Raw genomic sequence first — 26101 nt, forward strand, 5'->3', positions numbered from 1 at the left:
CAAACAGGGTATCCTTCAATGCCTTAGTCTCAGCGGTAGCAGTGTATAAAACTCAGAGCAGACTGCACTTCAGGATTCCTCCACCACTGTGCAAATGGAGAACATGAAGGTGAGACTCCATCTGCCCCAAGTGGCTTTTGTGAACCTTGAGGACTGGTTCCCAATGAATGCTAGTCTTCTGTTGCCCCTTGCTGCCTAGATCTGTAAGTAATAAACCTGCTCCATGTAACTTGTGTGAGTGCTCTGGCTCACCAGCATTGGACAAGCTGGTCCCTAGTGCTCAGTGAAGCTGCTTCACAAAATTAGCATAATGAACAGAACCACTGACAGAACCACTGCTCCCTGGCAAAGTAGAAGGGGTAATATCTGCATTAACTGACTGATGGCAGTAACGCTGGCCTGGCAGGTACAGGGATGGCAGTCACATGCACATGCACACACCTGTGGAGGTGAATGAGCTGGCTACATGGATTCAGGCAGAGAAATGAATGTGGAGACAGGAGTGAGGCACACAATCCCCTGACAGTCGGTGCTAATGTGCTCACTCATTCCAGGGCAGGGAGCCCAGGAAGTGGGTACTCAAACAGACCAAGAGGCACCTGAGAAAGAAGTGAAGAGATATTCAGATCGTCCCTGAGGCATCTGAGGGGAAACCAACAGGATCAATGCAGGCTTCCACAGAGAGGGAGACACACGATCTAGAGGAAAGGTATGAAGATAAGCCAGGGAAGTCTTAGGCTGCCCAGTTGCTGTTTGTTTAAGAAAGGCACATTGCAGACCCAATGTCTTGGACTGAATGAGGCTGTTAGGAATAGGTCCAAGGTCTGTACGTTTCCTATGCTCCTCTCAAGATAAAAGAGGAAAAGAAAAAAAAAAAAAAAGTGATGACATTAGGATATTTGAGGATAAATGTGGTGTCCCATGGTGCTTATCTGATTATGGGTGGGGCCTTTTGGGCCATGTTGAGTGCCAGTAACCATGGTTCCTATCACTTAGTGCATTATAGGCATTGATATTTTGGCTGCTTGTGGCACAAAGCATCGCTGCAACCTGAAGGGTTATACTCACAGCTAACAATTTGAGCTGTAACAGTGAGGCATATCTACTGGCCTGCCACCTAAGCTACACAAGCCCCAGTGGGTTGTCTAACAAAGAATTATTGCATACTAGGTGGAAAAAAATGACAATACTTTCTTAGTTCAGAGCTTGCTACAGATAAAAATTTATAACCCACCCTGTCACAATGTATTAGCTCAGACTGGGTGCTGATAAAGACCTTTGGGACATGGGGAATAACAGTGAATGGTCCCAAGCTGAATGGCAAGACCACGTAGGTAGGAAGCCAAAGAAATGTCCCAGATACAGTCAAGCAAAAATAGTTGGCCCTGATGACACCCACTAATAAAAAAGAAGACCCAGCAGCTAGTAGGTCTCTATGGGAACACAAGACAGCATGCACCCCCCCACCTGGGTGTTCTTTTAACCCTTAGTCAAAGTGAGCAGAACAGAACCCAAAATCTGGCTTACAGAGTAAACATTTGGTGCCCACCCCGTGGGAGGGAGCTGGAGGTACCTGTTTTAACTTTGCTGACTCCGTGGCAAAACGTTACAACACAACTAACAAAACCTTAGTGGGCTGCTTCTTTGACACAACCCATTCCTTTAATTACATGGCTGACCCACGATGATGAGAAAAACAAGGACTAGACTAGTTCTAGCCTTCTGTGTAGGGGCTTCATGAACAACACCGTATGGGAGAAAATGAGCTCTTGCAACTATGCCATCAATAAGACTCAGATGGTGAATGCCAATGCTTCTGTTGAGAAGCAATGTATACAGCAAAGAAAGGTATTAGATAAATAAGCTGGATTAGAATACATGGAAGGAGTAAGAAACTGTAAGTAAAAATCATATACAAAAATAAAAGGTCATTTTACCATAGCTGAACATGAACCATAGGATATATATTTCAATACATTAAACTGAAAATGATATTTCCATTGCCTTTGAAAAAATACTCTTCTAGAAAAGTTGCTTAGTCATATTTATTTTACAATAGACCTTTCCACACATTAATTTTCATTGAAGTAGCACAAAAATATCTTAGCCAACTAAATATTATTTCACAAGCATTTGCAACAATCATACGGTCTAACGTGACCTATGTGTGCAGCAGGAAAATGAATGTAGTTAATCCCATAAAGAAAACTGCGGACCTTTAAAACCAAAAAGGCAGGAGTTTCCAAGAATTAACATTCTGTGATACAGTAAAGAGTCAGACTACATTTCTCATGTTTGACTATTAACACCCTTTACATTTCTACGCATCTTCTTCCTGTTACATCCATCTGGACAAGCTGATAATGATGGCTCAGTGCTCCCTCCTATGGCACCAGCTACAAGTTCAAAGCACACGTGAGTACCACCACCCCAACCGCACCCTGTAACAACCATAACAACTTGAGCCAGTCACCTATTGTGGTTCTCTCAGGCCATTTTTGGACTAGCTTGGGAAGCCTACTATGCTTTCCCCAGAATTTTTTTTCCCCTTAATTTTTGGTGAAGTAGCAATTGTCATTCAATGGAAAATGTAGCCACCATTTCCCCTGTGTTATTTCTACCACATAATCCATCTCTAATAACCTATTAACCTCCTCTCATATAGACCCCATGTCCTAAGGCCTTGGCTTGTTCTATTTTGTGGTCAATTGATAAAGCATTTCTATCATTTAACCCAAAGTGCCCTCCTGTCAGGAGAAAGGCACCCTGAACACAATAAGCATGATGAGTGACATCACTGTTTTACATTATTCTCAGCACCTCCCACATGCTGATTCAGACAATATTTAATTTTAAAGGGCAGAGTAATTCTTCAAGGAACTTGGATAGAAATGATCTTCACCTAATGAGGGAGGTTCTTTCACTTTACTGATTCTTGTCCAGAGACTACTGTGAAAAGTGTGTAAGGATGCAAAATAGTAACAGATTTCAGAGTTCATGTTAGAACTGTCATAAATAGGAATGTACCCTTTTGAATAAACCTCAAATAATTAAATAATGTATAACCTAAAGAAAACTGGCTATTTCCAAAAGTCCTGCTAACTTTGATATATCATATCATAGGTTTTAATATATTTTGACTTATAATTGTTCTGCAGTATGTAATCTCAAAAAGGTATTTTTGTAGATAGAGATGGAATTATTCCTCATATAAATCCTCTGATGTTCTACAGTTTTGATACAGGGCTAATAGCCTCAGAACGCACTTTACAATTGTGTGGTTTCATCAAAGATGTTTATTTTGGTGTTTAATGAGTTACAAAACCAGGATAAGTATTCATGACAAATATCATTTATATAATTCCTCTTTAATATGAAAGCTCTAATGTCAATGCTTGAACTCACATTGAAGAGTTTGCTATATTTATTTGTAAGAAGTGTCTCAAAAATGAATTCCCTGATGTTGTACAAGAAGGGAACTGTGACTGAAGACTTTGCCACACTCATTACATTTATAAGGTTTCTCTCTAATATGGATTTTCTGATGTCTAGTGAGGTGTGAATGCAGACTAAAGGCTTTGCCACACTCATTACACTTGTATGGTTTTTCTCCGGTATGAATTCTGTGATGTAATGCAAGGTGTGACGTTTGAGTGAAGACCTTGCCACATTTATTACATTTGTAAGGTTTCTCTCCAGTATGAATTCTGCCATGATTGGTAAGGTGTGAACTGTGACGGAAGACCTTGCCACATTTATTACATTTGTAAGGTTTCTCTCCGGTATGAATTCTCTGATGAACTGCAAGGGTGGCAGTTCTACTGAACACTTTGCCACATTCGTTACACTTATAGGGTTTCTCTCCAGTATGAATTCCCCGATGATTTGCAAGGAGTGTGGGTTGACTGAAGACTTTGCCACATTCATTACACTTGTATGGTTTCTCTCCACTGTGAATTCTCTGATGACTTGCAAGGTTTGCTTCTTGACTGAAGACTTTGCCACATTCATTACATTTGTAAGGTTTCTCTCCAGTATGAATTCTCCAGTGTCGTTGAAGGTGTGAATTACGACGGAAAACTTTGTCACATTCCTTACATTTATACGGTTTCTCTCCAGTATGGACTCTACAATGACTTGCCAAGTTTGATTTCTGATTAAAGGCCTTGCCACATACATCACATTTATATTGTTTCTCCCCAGAATGGATTGTCTGATGTATACTAAGGTGTGTGACATAAACGAAAGATTTGCCACACTCAGTACATTTGTAACGTTTTTCTTTAAGGTGTCCTTTCTGTTTTTCTGCGAGTAATGAAGAAAAGATGAAATCATTCCCATATTGATGAGAAATATGGAAATTGAGCTTAGAAGAAATTCTTTGGGGTACTGAACCTGGGGAACCACTGTTGACAGACTTCTCAACTTGATGACAAACTTTCCCATTAGCTTGAAATATGTGCAGTTCAGGTACAAGCTGATTTTTAATAGGCTTGTTTCCAGCATCCCTTGTATCACATTGGTCTTTACTACCAGTAAAATTTTCTTTTCCTGTCAAAGGTACCATGTTGTAATTTTGTTCATTATCTCTCCACTGAAACTCAAAGTCATGGACATTTTTCTGAATTTCCCTGAAGCAAAAATCTGCAGTGGGATGGCTTTCATGTCTTTCCAACATCACTGTGTAAAATACTTCCCCTGTGGTACTTTCCCCTGTTGGGGGTAATTCCTTGATCACACATTTAGGAGTGACATCTGCAAGATATAAAGATCCATAGGTTTCCTATTAACTACAGATAATAAGTAAACATTTAATATTGAAATGCATAATATTACACAAAAGTAATACTTATGTTAAACTTCCTAACCATGATCACGTTTGGGAACACAAAAGGAATAGAATTCTTTAAGAAAGAAAGAGTCATTACATGTAATTCAAATTAATTCTAGGGAACCCTACTTTCTAACATCATGACCAAACATTCACATTGTACAAATATATGTAAGTCTGAAATAAATAGTACTTTTCCCACAGTGACCCCAAAGTATACAATTTTCAGAAACATGCCACTGTCTCATAAATGAAGAAAAAAAATATATTACACGTATTTACAGCATATTTACTGTACACAAATAAATGCTAAAAGACCATACAATATATTGTATTGGTAAATAATCCACAACAAACTCGGATAATCTAAATCAAGGGTAATTCTGAATTTTAACATAATAGCAGTGAGAAAATAAGATTAATAAAACAATGTTAACAAATATAATATTTTTCTAAGTATCTGTTGTAAAATTATCTACACCCACACAGAATAGGAATTTTGTGACCTTAACAAGTGGTGCATTTCAGTTATATTGCACAACACATACTGAAAAATCATCATCTGCAAATCATAATAAAAACTAATGAAGCTGAGCACAGTGGCTCATGCCTGTTATCCCAGGTACTCGACAATCTGAGACAGGAGGATCACTTGAGTCCAGGAGTTTGAGACTTCGGTGAGCCATTATTGCGGCACTGCACTCCAGCCTGGAATACAGACCAAGACCTCCTCTCTTAAAAATAAATTAATTAATGAGATACTGCAGTAATCCATAATAAAACAAATAAGCAAGCAATTATTAAGCTCATTATACAAAGTTATAGTCTAAAGAATTCTAGGCCGGGTGCGGTGGCTCACGCCTGTAATCCTAGCACTCTGGGAGGCCGAGGTGGGCGGATCGTTTGAGCTCAGGAGTTCGAGACCAGCCTGAGCAAGAGCGAGACCCCATCTCTACTAAAAATAGAAAGAAATTACATAGACAGCTAAAAAAATATATAGAAAAAATTAGCCGGGCATGGTGGCACATGCCTGTAGTCCCAGCTACTCGGGAGGCTGAGACAGGAGGATCCCTTGAGCTCAGGAGTTTGAGGTTGCAGTGAGCTAGGCTGACGCCACGGCACTCACTCTAGCCTGGGCAACAGAGTGAGACTCTGTCTCAAAAAAAAAAAAAAAAAAAAAAAAAAAAAAGAATTCTAAAGAATTATCTTAAGAAGAAAGCCAAATCCTCTATATAAGAACCACCACACAATATAAGAACTGGAATAGATGTTAAGATCACTGACTTTTGATGTATGAGGTAAGGAAAATACATAGCATTATACAGCATAAGAACTCAGTAACCAAGTGAGAAATCTCAACTGTGATTTCACACTTGCAGTTATATAAGTCAATGGAGCAATTTCCTATAGATGCAGTGCCCTTTAATTATCTAGTTTATTGGCTGCAAAATATATATGTTAATAATAGCATTTGTACTTGAAAAATTAATTAACTGACATCAGAGAAAACACTGTATGGCACAAATTGAAAAATAATAAAAGAAATTTCAAAATATGATGCAGGTTCTATGGCCTGAATGTTTGTATCAGCCAAAATTCATGTGTAGAGGTCCTATTCTCCAATGGAATGTTATTACAGGTGGGGCCTTTGAGAGATAATTAGGTCATTAGGATAGACATTCATGAATAGGACTCGTGCTCTCATAAGAAAAGACATGAGAAAGTTTGTTTCCTCTCGGTCTTTCCACCGTATCAGGACACAGCAAGGAGTTGACTGCGTGAAACCAGGAAGAGGGCCTTGCCAGGAATCAATTCAGCTGGCACCTTGATCTTGGACTTCCTAGCTTCCATATCTGAGAGAAATAACTTTCTGTGTTTTACGACTCCCAGTTTATGGTATTTCTGATGGGAAAAATGACTAAAACAAGAAAAGGACCATGTCATCATACATATCACCAAAGGCTGATTAATCTTATCAAACAATGGAACTTTAGAGACTTTACTATAAAAGTGGCAATTTTTTTTTCTTGCAAAGCATAAAAAACCCCTTAAATATATGTTAATATAAATATAACACATATAGAAGGAATTTCTGCCATCAATAACGTAAAGGGGGATTGGAGCCATAAAGAAGTAGCTATTGTATATGATTGAGGTTAAGTTTTTATCAGCTTAAAATGGAGGGTTATAAGTTTAAGATAGTTTATGTACCTGCAATGATAACCACAAAGAATATACCTGCATGACATAGAAAAAGGAAATAATATTGGCACCAATCGCTATAAACAAAAATCAGGGAAATACAAATAAAGGGACTAAGAAAGAAATGAAGATAAAAAAATCCACAAGATGCACAAACAATATGTAACAAAATGGCATCAGTAAGGCCTTCCCTATTTATAATTACTTTTTAATGTAAATGGTTTAACTCTGCAATCAGAAGACATGGATTGGATGAATGGAGAAGAAAACAGGTTCTAACTACACACTATCCACAAGAGACTCACTTTTGCTATATGTATACATACAAGCTGAAATGGAAAGAATGTAAAAAGATATTCCATATAAATGGTAATCAAAAGAAAGCCGAGATGGCTATGGCAATATCACGCAGAATAAACTTTAAGTCACAGTTATACCAGACAAAGAAGGACATTGTAAAATGATAAAAGCAGGAGGCTGGGCACGGTGGCTTATACCTGTAGTCCCAGCACTTTTGGAGGCTGAGGTGGGAGGATCATTGGAGGATAGAGTTTGAGACTAGCCCAGACAACATAGCATGTCCCCATCTCTACAAATAAATTTAAAAATTAGCCAGGAGTGATGAAGCATGCCTGTATTCCTACCTACTTGGGAAGCTGAGGCAGAAGGATCACTTGAGCCCATGAGCTACAGGCTGCAATGAACTATGATTATACCACTGCACTCCAGCCTGGGAAACAGAGCAAGGCCCAGTCTCTTAAACAAACAAATGAAAAAGATAGAAAACAAACAGAAGACCTATAGGGAAATAGATGACATAAACATCACTGGAGACTAACTGGACCTGATAGACTTATACACAACAAACCACCTGAACAGCACAATACAAATTATTCTGAAGTGAACAGGGAATGATCACAGAAGAGACCTCAAGTTAGGATATAATACAAGTTTTAAAAAATTTAACAAATCAAAATCACACAAACTGTCTTTCCCTACCATAGTGGAATTAGAGATCAAGAGCAGAAGGAAAACGAAATTCCAAACATATGTCAAAATGAAACAACACACTTTCATTCACACTTTGAATAAACCAATGGATCAAAGAAGAAATCACAAGGGAAAGTAGAAAATATCTGACACAAGGGAAAAAGAACACACAACATACCAAAACTCATGGAATGCAATAAAAACATTCTTAATAAGGAAATTCACAACTATAAATGATTATATAAAAATAGAATAAAGGTCTCAAATCAATAACCTAATTTATACCTCAAGGAATTAGGAGAAAAAAACAAACTAAACAAAAATATAGCAGAAAGAAGGAAAAAAAAAAGACCCAAAAAACTAAAGTAAAAAATGAGAGAGGGCTGGGCACGGTGGCTCACACCTGTAATCCCAGCACTCTGGGAGGCCAAGGCGGGAGGATCACTTGAGGTCAGGAGTTCGAGACCAGACTGAGCAAGAGCGAGACCCCGTCTCTACTAAAAAATAGAAAGAAATTAACCAGACAACTAAAAATATATAGAAAAAGTTAGCCGGGCATAGGGCACATGCCTGTAGTCCCAGCTACTCGGGAGGCTGAGGCAGGAGGATTTCTTGAGCCCAGGAGTCTGAGGTTGCTGTGAGCTAGGCTGATGCCATGGCACTCTAGCCTGGGCAACAGAGTGAGACTCTGTATCAAAAAAATAAATAAATAAATAAAGGAGAGAGGACACCAGACACGGTCGCTCACACCTGTTAATATAATCCCAGTACTTTGGGAGGCCCAGGCACAGGAGTTGCAGCGAGACCCTCATCTCTACAGAGAAATAATTGGCATGCAGTGGAAACAGACAAGTAAAATGATCTCTGTTCATAGAGGACATAATCTTATATATGGAAAACACTAAAGATTAAAAGGAAACTGTGAAGTCATGTATCTGATAAGCGGTTAACATCTAAAGAACTCCCACAAGTCAACAACAAAAACAAAAACCTAATTAAAAAATGACCCAAGGAACTGAATACACATTTCTCCAGAAATGATAGACAAATGACTGACAAGCATGTGAAAACATGCAAAACATAGCTAATCATTAGGAAAATACAAAGAAAAACCATAAGGAGATATCACCTCAAACTCATTAACACGTTTACTGTCAAAATTAATAGAAAATAAGCACTGTTGGTGAAGCTGTAGAGATGGAAAAGTCTTGTACACTGTTTTTGGGAATGGAAAATAGTGAAGAACATATAGAAAAAAGAATCACATTTCCTCACATAATTCAAAATTGAATGAGCATATGTCCTAAAACTTCAACTTTACAGTACATACCAAAACAATGGAAAATAGAATCTTCAGGAGATATCTGTAAACTCATGCTTGTAGCAGCATTATTCCCAATAGTAAAGTGGTGAAACCAACGGATATTGACATCTGAGTTGACAGATAAACAAAATGTGGTATATATACACAATGGAATATTATTCAGCATTTAAAAACATCTAATTCCCAATATATACCACAATACTGATAAAATTGAGAACATTATGTTAAGTGAAATAAGCCAGGCATAAAAAGGCAAATATTGTCTGATTCTACTTAAGAGGTATGTTAGATAGTCAGATTCATATGAAGGAAAAGTATAATGGTAATTGCCACAGGATGAGTAAAGAGGGAAATAGAGGAGAAAGGTAGAGTTCAAATATTTATGGTAATCAATTGAATCTAAATTCAAAGAATAAGATAAATATGGTATATTTTAATTCTGCTGAGCTAATACGATGGAAAATATTAGAAAAGTTATATGACAAAATTTAAAAACCAAGACATGAGGTCAAGAGTACTACTACTGTATAATTAGTAGTTACATAGTTGTTCATATGAATGAAGATTAACATGCAAAAAATTAATAAATTTGACTGCATAATTATTACCAGGGGAACATAAGTCACCTTATAGAAAAAAATAAGTAAATAAATAACAAAGGGGAATGGCTTGTACAGAAAGGCACTCTTAGTAGCTGCAAAGTGCAGAAACATTCTCTGGCAGTGACATGGAGACCCATGGAAAAGATCATCAGCAACCTAAGCAGCAAAGAAGAACCCAAGAGCAATACCTGGTTGTGGGTTGACAGGAACAAGGTAAACTTTTATATGAAATTCAGATGGAAAGAAAAAGAGGGGACACAACAGTATTCACATATAACAATGTAATTTCTAGAACTTCAAAAATTGTGTAGAGGGCTAGGCACGGTGTCTCATACCTGTAATCTCAGTACTTTGGGAGGCCGAGGAGGGAGATCACTTGAGGCCAGGAGTTTGAGATCAGCCTGGACAACATAGTAAGACCCTGTCTCTACAAAAAATTTTAAAAATTAGCCAGCCTGGTGGCGTACATCTGGAGAACCAGTTACTCAGGAGGCTGAGGGGGAGGATTGCTTGAGCCCAGGAGTTCAAGGCTGGAGTGAGCTATGATCACCCACTGCATTCTAGCCTAGGCAGAAGTAAAATAAACAGTTTTTAAATTTTATTATCAAAAAAATAAAAAAACTAAACAAAGATTTTTAAAAAAACGAATAATGACACATACAGCAGATAAAAAACATGGCATGAACAACAGTTTAGTTAAGAGCCTCAGACATAGGCTGTGGGCTTGAACAATGTTCTCCTTAGAAGGAACTTCTACACCATTAATTGCTGGCTCAGAGGAAATGATCATTAGTACATGATTAACACTGTCACAGTGCCCTTCAGAGACACTTTTGTGAAGCTCCTCAAAAACCAGAATGACATAGGAAAGCAGAGTAGCACAGCAGAAGCGTGCTGGGTCCAAAAAACAGAACGACAACTGGAAATGTTTATCAGTCAGGCTCTCCTGATACTTTCCATCTCAGTGCCCTGGGACATGCTGACAATTCTGCTCAAGGTTTCAAGGGGCATCTCTGTATGTAGCAGGATAATATTCAAACATAGTAGTCAAAATGTTCACCCTCGTGGATTTTCTGTTTTCATGTAAACCCATTCCATAGGAAGGTACCCAACAACATAACCTATACTGGGGTTATCACAGTGGGAAAAAAGGACAACAAGTCCTAGGAACATGTATATTAAAAACAATTATCAGTGGCAAAAATCACACAAACTTAAGAGGATACAAAATCAGACAAGACCCAAGGATTACCAACATTCATAAAGTAGTAAGAGTGGTGAAAAAGAGAGGAAAATACAACATATGGGGGTCAGATTTTGAGGAACCTTAGTGGGGTACTGTGTGTGCTACCCACAGACCCAAAGTTAAGAGCCTGAAAGAATGAGATATGTTCCCTATGGAAGATTAGGCATCAAACAGAGGAAACCTGTCAACTGTTTTTACAGTTCTGCTGAATAACAATCTCAGAAGATCCAAGGACTCTCCTGTTCCACACATCTGTGAACCATGGCAAAAGCAGAAGAAATGGCTGAGGAACTCAAAAGGCCAAGAGGGCTTGAGAGAGTTTCATGCAGTTTGCAGTTTCCCAGACACAAAGGAGGAAGGAGCAGCCAATGTGTCCCATGTCCTTACTAGGTCGTCTTGGCACATGAAATGTGATGGAACATAGACAGTTCCAGGCATCTGGGCTATGGAGACCTCCACTCTACTTGGAGACTGAATCGAGCATCAGATGGAATCAAGTACAGGAGAGATCCAACAGAGAAGGAGCCCTTTGTGAAATGGCCCTCCCCGGGCCCCTCAGAGTGAAGGAATCAAAGAGCTTGTTGAAGCTACATGTCAGAGTGTGTCCGCCACAGTAAGAAGTTTCCATTTTGTTTCTGGTAGAGCTGCAGCACCACTGGAGGGTGAAGGATAAATTTATACATGTCCCAAGAGCACAGTGCTAAGTGGGGAAAGCTTAAATTTTTTTTGAGAACTCACAGGATATAAACTTGTGTTTTCCCACATTATCCCTTCAACTTGCTGAGAGATTCCCAAAACATTATTTAATGGTGCAGCCTCCACTATGTCCATCTGAGCTCTTACCTGTGATCACATCTTTCATACGTTCCCACTGCTTTGGTTTCCTTGCTATTTTCACTTGGCTCTCCACAGACCAGGGCTTTTCCCCTGTTTCCAACAGGGTGGTAAGATTCAGGTCAGGAAAAGAATATCCTGCTTATAAAATGAAAAGAACATGATTTACTCTGGTTTTTCCAGAATCCCAGCCCTATGTTCATGTGAGAATAGAAGACATTACAAATGAAGCTAGGAAATTACTTCACAAATTCACCCACTGACTGTCTCATTCTGAAAGTTTAAAGAACACTATAAAATTGCAGATAACTTGTTTTGTTCCAAGAACTACTGAGTCAAAAGCATAGGGGTAGAGAATAGGGAATTAGGTGTTTTAAAAGTTTTCTGTAAGTTTTTATGCATATTTCAGGTCTGCAATCATCACTGCTGCATCATGAATGGAGCAGAACATCTGACAAAGGGGGATGCTTAAAGTCCAGATGCTGCATTATGGAGCTTTTCATTCCTGAGTCAATAAGACGTCAATCTCAGCCAAGCAATGCAGGGGCTTCCAGGAGGCACAGGAGATTAAATGCAAAGACACACAAGGGCAGATCCCGACTTCTGGAGGGAGGTTATCCTCACCCAGGGAGACCAGGTTCCTGTAGTTCTCCAACATCACGTCCCTGTATAAAGCCCTCTGAGCAGGGTCCAGGCATTCCCACTCCTCCTGAGAGAATACTATGGCCACATCCCTGAACGTCAAGTGTTCCTAAAATGGAAAAGACATTTCACCAAGGCATTATGGAGAGAGATATCATCTTCACACAAAATGAGGAGAGGAGCGAAATTAAGTATTAACTAGATTGATGTGTTCTGACAAATCCAGGTTAAGGTACTTTTGAATAAGTTTTCTCTCCCGAAATGCATTGTATTGTACTCTTCATAAGAGATTATGATATCCCCTAAGTCACTGTGAACTTCTCGGTTTTTGTGGAAATAAACAAATAAAAAGTAAACACAGGGTTATAGCCATAGAAGTGTTAGATATTATGTTCAATACACGAAGTGCTACTCAGTGTCTAGATGAGCTGGAATACAAGTGGTGTCTTCAGAGATGACAAAATCCACAGTGGCTTTAAAGAAAGAAAAGTCAGAATCTAACAACTGTGATGATAACAGCGACAGCAGTAACTAACATTGTTAAACATTTCCCATGCGCAAAACACTATTCTAAATGCTTTACAAGTACTAGCTTGTAAAATAAGATGATAGCCCACGATAGAAAGGTTTGTACTAGGAAATAACTCCCATCACAGATGCTCTAAGAAACTGGCTGGAAATCAAAGAACTAAAAATGGCAGAGCAAGCACCTGAACTCAGGTGACTGGGATTCAGATTTGAACAGAAAGACATAATCATTTAATAACAGATACAGCTTCAAAAATATATTGGCAGAGGTCTATTTAATGGAGAAAATGTGAAACAAATTCAAGAATAAGAACATGGAACATCATAAAAAGTCATTGTATAGATATACAGGCATGCACATGTTACTATTCTTATTACTATTAACTCATTAACACGATAGTTTAGAACAAATTAAGCCCATGGAAAATATTTAACACAATTTCAATTAAAAAATATAAAACTTATTTCAAATGATGATGTCTCTTTGATATAAACCATGGGCTTGCCATCCATGCACATAGCACATATCCACACACCTAAATTAACTTCAGTTAGCAGATTATAAGCAAAAGCCTACAGAACACACATCCCCAGAAAAGGCTTGAGAAATCTCAACAATCATGAGCCAGGCTGATTGGACAGCATCCTTCCTGAATGAAGCCAGACACCAAAAATGGTGAAAAGTGCTGATTTTTGAACCGCAGTACTACTAACAGAAGATAAGACACATGGAGAGAAAACACAGCTGATACAAAGGGACAAATCGAATCACTACAAACTGACATTAAAGAAACAGAAACTCATAAATAACCAGACCAAGAATTCAAAATAAGAGTTATAATAATGTTCAATGAATTATAAGATAGCATACATTAACATCAGGAAATCATGAAAGCAATGCATGAACAAAATGAGAATAGCAACAAAGAGATAGAAACTATGAAGAACTACACAGACATTCTCAACTATAAAAATATAATAACTGAAATGAAAAACTCAATAGATGGGTCCAAAATCAGACCTAACCAGGCAAAGAATAGAAAGTGAAGAGGAAAAGCAACAGAAGAGGGGGTGGGCAATGAGAAAAGAAAGGAAAGGAAGGAAAGAAGAAAGAAAAGAAAGAAGAAAGGAAGGAAGGAAGGGAAAAGAAGGAAGGAAGGGAAAAGCAGCAGAAGAAAAAAAAAAATAAAAATGAAGAGCGCCTAAGGGATTAATGAAATATCACGAAGGGTAACATCCTACACATTGTTAAAGTCTCAGAAAAAGGTGACAAAGAGAAAGGGACACAGAGCCTGTCTGAAGAAATAATGGCTCAAAACTCTCAAATTTCACAAGACGCATGAACATACAAATTCAAGAGCTTAAAGATATTTATGCTGATGCAAAAGTAATTACAGTTTCCAACCGTGACTTTTAAATCATCATAACTAGGCTCAAACACATCTTTATTAATCAAAATAGGAACCACTACAATCAACATATTATTGCCAATGAGAAATAAGTTTGTTTATTCCTGTGGCACAAAAATCCCTGCTTTGGGATTCGAGGAACTCTTGGAAAGCATTTTCTGCATCCTGCTGGATGTGGAAGTGTTTTCGTGCAAAAAGTTGTCCAGATGCTTGAAGATGTGGTAGTTGGTTGGCGAGAGGTCAGGTGAATATGGTGGACGAGGAAAAACTTTGTAGCCCAATTCATTCAACTTTTGAAGCGTTGCTTGTGCGATGTGCAGTTGAGAGTTGTGGAGAAGAATTGTGCCCTTTCTATTGACCAATGCCGGCTGCAGGCGTTGCAGTTTTCGGTGCATCTCATGGATTTGCTGAGCGTACTTCTCAGATGTAACGGTTTTGCCAGGATTCAGAAAGCTGTGGTGGATCAGACCAGCAGCAGACCACCAAACAGTGACCATGACCTTTTTAGGGCTTTGGGAAGTGCTTTGGAGCTTCTCGGTCCAACCCCTGAGCTGGTCTTCACGGTTGTGGTATAAAATCCACTTTTCCTTGCGTGTCACAATCCAATCCAGAAATGGTTCGTTGTTGCATACAAGAAAAGAAGACAACACTTCTAAAATGTTTTGATTTTCAGTCAGCTCATGAGGCACCCATTTATCGAGCTTTTTCACCTTTTCAATTTGCTTCAAATGCCCAACAGCTGTAGAATGGTTGACATTAAGTTCTTTGGCAACTTCTTGTGTAGTTGTAAAAGGATCAGCTTTGATGATTGCTCTCAATTGGTCGTTGGCAACTTCCGATGGCAGGCCACTGCTCTCTTTATCTTCAAGGCTCTCGTGTCCTTTGCAAAACTTCTTCAAGCACTACTGCACTGTATGTTCGTTCGCAGTTCCTGGGCCAAATGTGTTGTTGATGTTGTGAGTTGCCTCCACTGCTTTACGACCCATTTTGAATTAGAGTAAGAAAACTGCTCACATTTGCTTTTTGTCTAACGTCACTTCCATAGTTTAAAATAAATATAAAGTAAACAGCAAGTAATAAATCATTAGCAAAAAAAAAGTGAAAAATGTACATTAAAATGATGTATATACTATAACCACATTTATTTAAGAATGTAGTCCAATATCAAATGGCAAATTTCAACAATGCTTAAACCACAATTACTTTTGCACCAACCTAACATCCAACTAGGCTAAATCTCAGAGACCTACAACAAACAATATCATAATAAAACTGTCAAAATTCAGAGAAAAAGAAAGGATCTTAAAAACAGCAAGAGAATAGCTAAGTCCAAGAGGGAGCACCTATGATATTTCTAAGATATTTCTCAGCAGAAACCTTGCAGCCTACAAGGACGTGGGATATATTCCCTGTGCCAAAAGAAAACAACTGGAAACTAAAAATACCACACCTGGAAAAATTTCCTTCAAAAGAGATGGAGAAATTAGATCTTCCTCAGATAAACAAAAGGTAAGGGAATTGGTCACTACTAGATGTCGTCTAAAAGGAAAAATTAATTCTCAGTGGGCACAGAGTTTCAGTTTTGCAAGATAAAAAATTCCAAAAATCTGTTGCACAATAATGTAAATATACCTAATACTACTTAACTGTAAAACAAACAAAAAAACTTTATTGAAATATATTCTCAAAGATTGACATATTCAATGCTTATTAGAAGATATCGTGACATCAAGACTTCCATAACTACAGATATTGAGAGCCATTAAACATAAAAGAAATAGTCAAATGCCAATAAAATCTGACTGCCTTCTGTCAAAGGAAAACCAACATAATTTTGAAAAGAAAAAGAACATGGAAGAGTTTACCAAACTACATATGAACTACTTACAACATATATTATCGGAAACTTTAAAATGAATCAAATAAAATGTCTAAAAGATATACACAAAAATCCAAATTAAATACAGATGTAAACAAAATTTTAAACAATAAAATTAGATCTCAAAGAAACACAGAATTTTGTAATCTCGAATTAAGCAAAGCCTGTCAAAGCAAGGCGAAACAAATGAAAAAAAGGAGAGAGGAGAAAGACTTCTGTTTTACACTAAAAAAAAAAGTGTAACATGAAAAAAGATTCCAGTGTATAAAGAAAGAATTAAACTACAGAATATAAATAGCTCTTAAAATATATAAAAATCGAGTAAAATATTAAAATCATTCTATATATACATGTCTACAAATTAATGAAACCTACTCAGACTCCCAAGGAATTCACAAATGTAATTAAAAAGAATTACCATTTTCCCCACATAATCCAAATATTAAAAGAACACAGTACTAAGTTTTGCTTAAATGAGTGGGAAATCTCACATGGCATTGGTGTGAGAGGGCCCCTTTGCAGCTGGGGGTAGGAAAGAAATCTTGCCAGATCTAAGAAAACAGGAAATGAACCCTGCTAGTAGAAGCAACATTTTTTCAACTGTCTAATCTGCATGAGGGCTCAGACATCTGTATGCTCAGAGGCAGGCAGTCTTTCTTTGAAACAACAGAAAAAGAAAAGACCCACCTGCCTTCATTCAGAGATCACACAAAGGAAGATGTGAAAGGACAAGCTATCCCGGTTCCTAACATGAAAACATGTAAATTTTCCAAGTATGCAGGATAAAATAGCTAAATAAAACATTCACGGAAGAATTTTCCCTAAAATCTCGTAACACAGAAATACATTTGTACAATACTTGCACTGATTCTTGCAAGAGAACTGACAATAGTGGTTCTCCATTTGTGAGGGAGGGAGCTCATCTCCAGGGAAAAGGACAAGCTTTAGGCCTTAGGACTTAAGTGCATCTTTGTTTGAATATTTACTATAAAACAAATATGTAAATCATGTGAGGTTTAAAATAAAAGAAACATAACATTTAATAATAATAGATGGAAAGAGAATATGGTTACCTCCTCTGTAATGACAAAGAAGTTCTGCTCTGATTTCTGAGGAAAATAGTAACCATTTTTACCTGAAATACCTACAGCATAAGAGTCTCGATGGGATGAAAGTACTGAGAATGATTTAAAGAATCTCATGCAGTTAGATACTGATTTCATATTTTAAAATTAATGATGGAATAAAGCATCCTGTCACTGATGTTTCAACTTTTCATTCCATTCCAAGTCATTAAGAGCTTGGAGTCAGAGACATACTGACTCACTAGCTTGAGATGCATGACAAAACCAGGCTAAAAATGTTTCCCCTTATTGGTCTCCTTTTCCAAAATTTAGCACATAATTATGTACATTATGATGTGACTTCCAAATGTAGCTTCACTAATCCTGGTCTACAGAAACCTGGCAGTGCATCCTGATGTGGCTTCTAAACAATCCCTTCTACCCAACAGCAGGCCCATGGGGCCACAACCTGTCTCCAATCCACATCTGGGTGTGAAGCCCTTCCCAGGACCATGTCCAATGGAGCCTCTTTACAAGGTCATGTCACTGGGTCACCGTGAAATGGAATCTAAGTGCGGATGAGAAAGATTGAAGGAAGACATCGGTGAGTGCAAGGAAACATGTCAGGATGGAAGGTTCAGAGTCAGAGATTAGCAATGCCTGGCATCTCAGAAAGGAAGAAGACTCAGAACAATCCACCAAAAATAATCATTTCACCTGAATAAGAGACATTCCTGACTCCTTTTCTTTCCTCTTCTTGGCTTCTTCTGTATGTATGCTGAATCTTTAGAAGTTATTCCTGAATGTCAAAAATATGAGGTTTAGAGCTTACAAATCACATACCTCTTCCTGTGCCATGATGACAAACAAGGAAAGATCTCACCCAGTGCAAAGGCAGTCTTCTGCCACCCATGGCACTGGGAAGGCAGGATGCAAGGTTAATAAACTCCTATAGAAGACCAACTAGTGAGTTCACCACGCTTTTCTTCCGAACTCTGCCCTCCTGGTGAAGCACATGCACACACACACACACACACACACACACACTGCAGGAGTGCTGAGCCGGGATGGACTCAGCTCCTTTCCAGGGGACAGAGCTGGCCCTGACCAAACTCGATACAGAGCACAGTCCCCTCACCCCTTTGTGGATCACAGGCTGATTTCAACCCTCAGCAATGGAGGACACAGAGCCTTGATCCTCAATGCTGGACAAAGACTGTAAACACCTGGGGCATTGCAAATATAACTGACAGTGGGTCCCAACCTGACTATGTGAATGAGAAGGGGACACAAGAGATGTACTTGAAAAATGCCTCAGCACTATAATGTGAAGCCAGGGTTGAGCTCTACTCAGAGAGGCAAGCCCAGCACACCTCCCACCCTCTGGCTCTGTTCTTCCCTTGGGGCGTCATTGTCACCAGTATCCAGATGGTGGATCACAAAGGAGCAGAAAGAAAGATGCAGAGCAGGCAATATGGACCAGAGGAGGAGTGAGGGTGTGGCTGGAATGTTAAGTTAGAGGAGGTGAGAGAAGCCTCTACTTAGAAGGTGATAACAGAAACACACCTGGGGTGTCTGCCACCTGCAGCTTAGGAACTAGAGAGTTCCAGGCAGAGGGACAGTTCATGTGAAGGCCCTGAGGCCTGAGACACCTTGGCCCCAGGAAAAGGAAAGAGGCCTGTGAGGCCGGAGCAGAGCGAGCAAGGATGACACAAGCAGGAGATGAGGATATAGAAGTCTGGGGGGAGCAGAGCAGGGAGGGCCCAGGTCTGCAAACATTTCTCTCCCACATCAAGAGCATATTCAAAAAGATGTATTCCCTCATCATTTTAAGTAAACATGTACTTTTTATTTATATTATAAATTACAACATTTAGAAATAACATAATTATCTCACATGTTTAAAATACATACCAATAAATTCAGCCAAGCCCCAGGAAGTACAGGGTGCTCCTCACCTGAGAGGTGGGGCCTGCAGGGGAACGAGTCTGGGGGAGTTCAGGAAGTGACTTTTGGACATATGAAGGTGGAGATGCCTGTTAGACTTCCCAGCAGAGATGTCACAAAGAACTGGCCAGAGGATTCTAGAGTTCTGGGGAGAGGTCAGTAAGGGAAATGGAGACATGTAGTGGGGTTGAAATCATGAGATGAGATGAAAAGGAAAGGCAGTGGGTGAGCACACAGATGACAAGAGGGTCACAGATCCAACTGTGGGTCACTCCCACATTCAGACAACAGGGAGTTCAGGAGACACCAGCAGAAGAAAGCTCAAAGTGATCAGGGAGGTGACAACAAAATTAAATAGATTTTTAAAGGTTAGTGGGAAGTCCTCAAGGCAAGGTAAAAGGAGAGAGAGAGAGATCAGCTGTGCAACATGCTGCTGACAGGAAAAGAAAGATGAGTACAGGAAATTAAATATTGGATTTAGAAATGGGGAGATCACTGGTGACTCTGAAAAAGAAAATATCAGCGGAATAGTGGATGTGAAAGCTTGACTGGATGGGGTCAAGAGAGAATTGAAGGCAAGAATTGAAGACAGAGTACCAAGTTTTTAGCTTTTAAATGGAACACAGAAGAAGGGTGCTTACTAAAGATAAATATGTATTTCATGGACAATTTTTGTTTTAAAGATGGAAGAATGGAGGGGAAAAAAGCCTCATTCTGTTGGGTGTGTGTGTGTGTTAATGGACAATACCACCATCTGGGTATACTGACCAAAATAATTCAATTGAAGAAAAATTGATGGCGCCATAAAGGGAGGATGCCACGCTGTCCTTAGACTGCGAGTGGGGCTGGCAAGTGGTGCACAATCGCAGGGCCGGCAACAGCCAGGAGCAGGGACAGACCATTCCCACTCACTACAGAGTAGAGATCACAGGCCCTGAGATGGGAGTGGGGTGGGGAGGGCGTGGGGCTGTGGGAGGAGAATCTTCCTTTGCTTCCAGGGGCTCAATGGAAGAAGAACAAAGGTCTTTGAAAGAAGAGATAAAAGAGGAGGCATTAGGCTGCTGAAGGGATCAAGAGGAAAGGTGTGGAACAGAGAAATGTCAAAATGCAAGGAGGAGAAAACCGAAATGAGACAAGTCAGTTTGGGTGTCTATTTTCTCCAGGCTGTGATCAGCCACAGGGACAGAAACAGAGTAGGCAGAGCTGGATGAAGTAGTGATGTCACAGAGAAGCAAGGGAAGTAGGGGATCCTGGGGGAATGATTACATCAGCTCTCTGTATTGGGGCATTTGAATTATATGACTATTAATTACTGAAAGGGTTTGTTTTTCTCCTTCCTTTAAAAAATAATCTTGCCAGTGCAGCAGCTCGTGCCTGTGGTCCCAGCTACTCAGGAGGCTAAGGTCGGAGGATCACTTGAGGCCAGGAGTTCAAGACCAGCTTGGGCAATATATCCAGATCTCGTCTCTAAAAATAAAAATAAATATTCTGTTGGTTTACCATTTTGATCCCTTTTTCAGATAAAAAAAAAACCTGGCTCCATATGTAATAAATAAGTGAATGAATGAGAATGACACAGCCATATCAGTACACCCTCTGGCATGGCCTTCACTTTGAGGAGTCTAGATTTTGTCCTGAGGAACATGGCACACCAGTGGAGATGTCAATGCCAGTGACTGGCATGACCTGCTTTTAGATTTAGTCATGATAACTCAAATGCAGAGAAAGATGGTCTCTCTTAGCTGAGTCTTAGCCCTGGTTTTTCTCATTTTTGTACTTTTGTTTTTGTTTTCATTTTTAGAGTACTGGGTCCCACTTAAAATTCTAACTGAAACTGTGCACTACACTGTCCCAGAAGAAAAGCCACACACAGACATGCACTCCATTTGGTCAATCACTTCAGGGGTCAATGAAGCTCAGATTGAGGTTTTCTGGTCTAGTCCCTCATCTCCTTGTTACAGGTGGGCCCACTGAGGCTCAGAGGGGGAGACATTTCACTAAGTTATCCTGAGAAGGTCTAGGTTGAATGAGAAGGAGGTGTGACTGAATTCTGATATGGTGGCCTAGAAGGGCCAATGGGCGGGACTATCTTTACCACATCACCTCTAGAAAAGTCCAGGACCACCTCTCACATAACTGAGAAAAAGAAACTTCTCTTTAAAGATTCTGATGCCATTGATCCCAAACATTTCGTTCCTCTGGAACAGAAAAAACAGTAATATACTAAAAAAAAAAATACACAATTATGAACACATACCTATAAATGTTTAAAAGAGAATTGCTGTAAAAAATAAGCTCTGAGCAAATTCTTTCTTCATGAATACATGGGCTCTGTTGGAACAAACTTCCAAGTCAATCCAATCCACCATTTTACATTTGCAGAGAACAGAATGGACCAGAGGGACTAAAGAGGAACATCTATTTAGTAGCTCACAGCTCACTATTTTATCAGATGACATAGGTAAGACAATTGAATTAACTCTTTCAACTAGGTTTTGATATTAAGGCTAAAAAAAGTCACAGATATCTTCACCAAGTACACATTGAAACAATCTAAAATTATATATTACATACCAAAGAATGTTTCCAATATATAATAAAGGCCAGCTGCATGTGGTGGCTCATGCCTATAATCCGAGTGACTTGAGAGGCTAAGGCAAGAGGATCGCTTGCGCCCAGGAGTTGGAGGCTACAGTGAACTATGATTGTCCACTGCATTCCAATGTGGGCAACAGAACAAGGCCCTGTGTCTTAAAAAAATAAATAAATAAAATAAAACCTCATCATGGAAAGAACAGAAAAAAAAAAAAAAAAACCCAAACTGGTCACAATTAATTTCAAAGAGAAACAATTTTGAAATTATTAAAAAAAACCTAATGAATCCTGGGGTCGAAGGAAAAAATTTGAAAATAAGTCATACTTTAAAAACAATGATGTGAGGAGATTATATCAAAGCTATTTTAGAAATAATTACATATAGAAAAATAGAAATTGAATAAACTAGAATTATCTTAAGCTTCAAAAACTTAACAAAATGAAAAAGAACTAAAAAAAAAAAAAGTAAATCCAGTACAAAAAGAGAACAAAACCACTTTTAATGTTCCTTTTAAAAGGTACCGTGCAGAAACAGAGACTCCTTTACTTCTTGCCCCCTTCACACCCCCATTCCCCACCCCATCCCAGGAAAAAAGAAGAGAGTGACCCACAACTGAATGAGTCAAGTCACTGCCCTCTGGCTGAACAGGGACTGCAAATAGATGCCAAGAATTATATAATGCACCAGCTTTATAGACAGGAATTTGGCAATTCTCATCTGAAGAATTTAAACAAATTTTAAATTTATTACATTATAAAGAGAGAAATTAACATGTTACAACTTAATCATCATATCTAATCAACTCACCACTTATCTGGACCCGGGGTCCCCCTCTTTATTACTGTTTCTCTCCCTCATTCTGTACATATCTCTCTTTCTCACCTTCCTTCTATAAGCTCTTTTTTTTTCTTTTCTTTTCTGTGTTTTCTCCTGGGTTTCTGCTCCTCATTTTGCACCCCTCTCCTCTCCTGCTCCTTCTCCTCTTCTTCCCCTCTATTCCCTCTCGTACACCTGATCTGCCCCAATCTGGAAACTTGTTTCACTTCTTGTTCCTCCTTCTCCCCCAATCTTTTCATTGTCCCCACTCTCCTCCTTCTTCCTCATCTGTTGCCCCTCTGCTTTCCCTGTTACACCCCCTTCTCCCCACTCTCTGGCACTCTCAGGTCCCTAGGCTTCTTCCCTGCTCTGGTTCCCCCTCTGCTCTCCTTGTCACCAGGTGCCCCCTCTTCTTGTCCCAGCACCAGGCTGCTCTGTCAGCCCTGGCTCCAAATCATCCATCCTCTCCCCCCACTCTGTCTAAGGCGCCTCCCCCTTTGCTGCCCCTCTCCCTATTTTGCTGTCCTTCATCTCTTGGGAGATCCAGCGGTTCTCTAAATTTCTCCAGTTAATTTTCTCTCCCTGCTACCTTCTCAGCTTCTTTCACTCTTACCGCGTCTTTGCAAATCCCTCCCCACCCTCTACTTTGCCATCTGTTTAAGGGTCTCCCTCATTCTTCTTTTCACTTCCTCCGTTTTTCTGTTTCCTCTCAGTCGCTCTTTCTCCTGATCCCCTGTGACCACACATTCAAACGGAGTGGAATGGAATAAGATGCCCGACTCCAAGAAGAGCAGCATTTTCTAGCGGGGCGTTATCTGGGACGGAACAACACTGGGTGTCTCAAGACAGGCCCAAGGTCACCTTCCCCAACGCGGCATCAGAGGAAGCCGTGAGTGTGAAGGGAGCTGTAGGGCCCGGACCCCGGAGGAACCGGCGGGGGCGTGGATTAGGACAGGGATAGTGTCTGCAGAATCGCAGGACGAGGAGGACGCGGCACCTCCAGGACCGGGGCTGCGGCGCTGCCCTCCAGGAGCCGACAAGGGCGAGGCTTGGGGGACTGGAAGAGCCTGAAACCACCGCGAGGGTGAAGACTTCACATGGCGTGGGCGGGTGATCAGTAACGGGTTTTAAGCAGGAAAACGGAGCGAATGGAGGTGTCTACGTGGCCCGAAGGCAGAAAGACCGGCGGCCAGGACCAGCCTCAGAATGATTTCACCCAAAGAGACTCGATCCCCGAACCCTCACCGCGACGTTTGATTTACTGGGGGTGAAGGGAATGGTGTGCGGATTACGAACCCCCAGATGCCAGGTGTGGAAGCGCCAGAAGATTGTGAAGACCAGGTTTAATCCTAATATCGGTAAAAGGAAACTCACGCGCGACGGCGTCCCAAGCAGCCAAAGCGAGAGCCGGCTTCCGGCTCCTCAGGAAGCTGCGGGCGAAGGAGCGCCCCGGCCTGGGCGGGGCCGCGAGTGGGTGGGCGGGGCCGCGAGTGGGTGGGCGGGGCCTGCGCTTCCCTCCGCCTGGCTCTCCGCACGTCTTTACAGAGGTTTGGAGGTTTGGAGGCAAGACGACCTAGCACTGAGTGAAGCAACTCAGTGGAGTAGGAACTGGGATTAATTAATAAATTTAGCAATTTAATTCTAAAGCCCTGGAATTGTCTGTGAAGGGGATGCAAACTAGAATGTGAAATGCAAATCTCTGGGTGGACAGAATGTGCAATTTCATGCTGATGCGCAACAGAACAGAATGGAAATCCTTTCCACTTCTACTCTCCATTCACTCCGAGGGGAGTCAACCCTGTGCTCAGTTCCAGAGACTTTCACAGGGACAACACCTGGGGTGCAACGCATGGAAAGCTAAATCCAGTGATAAAGTAGATTAACAATTGTTGCCTTAATAAAAGCAACAACTTTTAGAAGTAGATATTAATTAGTTCTTCCTTACACTTGTTACACTTATTATTTTATTCCACTGGGGATGAGTTAGCTTGAAATACTTTTGAGATACACTTTGTTGACATCATAATATTGTTATGTCAATAATTTCTAAATATACTGTAATTTCAAATGGACTTTAGGTGCATTCTGAAAACATACTTTTTATTTTAAAATTGTAATGTATTTTAGGTCTTTGTTTTCTCTTTCTGAATGTTCCGTGTGGATAACAAAGGCATTTGCATTTATTTTCCCCTAGAGAATAATTTTGCAATAGTTCTAAGGGGATATGGCAGGCAGGTTATTCTCCTTCATAAGAACCCTGAAGAAAGTAAAACTTGATTATCAAATTTTAAGTATCCTCCTTTCTACCAGGAATGCTTTTATGGCAATATCTGTGAGTTTACATGTACTCGGGAGTATGTTTTTCTCTAACATCATCGTTTGTGGGAAGTTTCATTCATGGAAAAATGGTAATCAATTTAAATATGATCATGCTCGCATAGGAAACTTACCATATTTAACATTTTAGCAGGTTAAAATGAGCAGAACGTCCTGGCATAGCACACAAATGAATACAAGAAAATATATTGGCATTTTTTTTAAAGATGCATTGTCCAGGGTGGAATTTGGGATCTTTACGAGGTAGATTATTCTGTTATGCAATATTGCTAAGTAGCTATGTTGCCAAGAAAGAACTTTTAGCCTAGACTTCCATGATCCCAAGCAAATAAATGAACTGTTTGTGGAACTTATGTTTAAACTCAGAACAGCAGACGGGAAGCTGACTCTAGCTGAGAGTCATGAATCCATCTGTATATGGGGAGTTTTGTTGCTTCTAAAAATTTGGAGGAAGTAACATGGACATTCTTATTCACAAGAAATAAAAAGGGATATTTTCTCAGTCACAGATTTTGACATATGCCTCCCTGTAATATCATTATAACGTAATTAATAGTGGAAGGGAGGCTTAGCAGTGACTAACTCCACTTTCGCTTCTGACCCCCCTGCAGCAATATCTCTTAGGTTAAAAGATTCTGCTCATAGCACTCTGGGAGGCCGAGGCAGGTGGATCGTTTGAGCTCAGGACTTCGAGACCAGCCTGAGCAAGAGCGAGACCCCATCTCTACTAAAAAAAAAAAAAAAATAGAAGGAAATTAGCTGGATGACTAAAAATATACAGACAAAATTAACCGGGCATGGTGGCGCATACCTGTAGTCCCAGCTACTCGGGAGGCTGAGGCAGGAGGATCGCT

The 26101-nt window shown here is 39.9% G+C and overlaps 2 protein-coding genes across 3 annotated transcripts in view; one reads left to right on the plus strand and one right to left on the minus strand.

Moving 5' to 3' along the window:
• LOC138374961 (zinc finger protein 480-like) overlaps window positions 1-26101 on the plus strand; it is a 240769-nt gene that overhangs the window by 193214 nt on the left and 21454 nt on the right. The gene's annotated exons all lie outside the window — the stretch shown is intronic.
• LOC138374892 (zinc finger protein 415-like) lies at window positions 3443-4567 on the minus strand. Its single transcript, XM_069458106.1, has one exon. It carries the CDS (start codon window positions 4565-4567, stop codon window positions 3443-3445), a length of 1125 nt encoding a protein of 374 aa, XP_069314207.1.

Source organism: Eulemur rufifrons, chromosome 24 (assembly GCF_041146395.1).
Source record: "Eulemur rufifrons isolate Redbay chromosome 24, OSU_ERuf_1, whole genome shotgun sequence".
In the NCBI taxonomy this organism is placed as follows: domain Eukaryota; kingdom Metazoa; phylum Chordata; class Mammalia; order Primates; family Lemuridae; genus Eulemur; species Eulemur rufifrons.

Coding starts and splice junctions, on each gene's coding strand:
- LOC138374892 (XM_069458106.1), bottom strand. CDS start 4,567: ATGGTACCTTTGACAGGAAAAGAAAATTTTACTGGTAGTAAAGACCAA.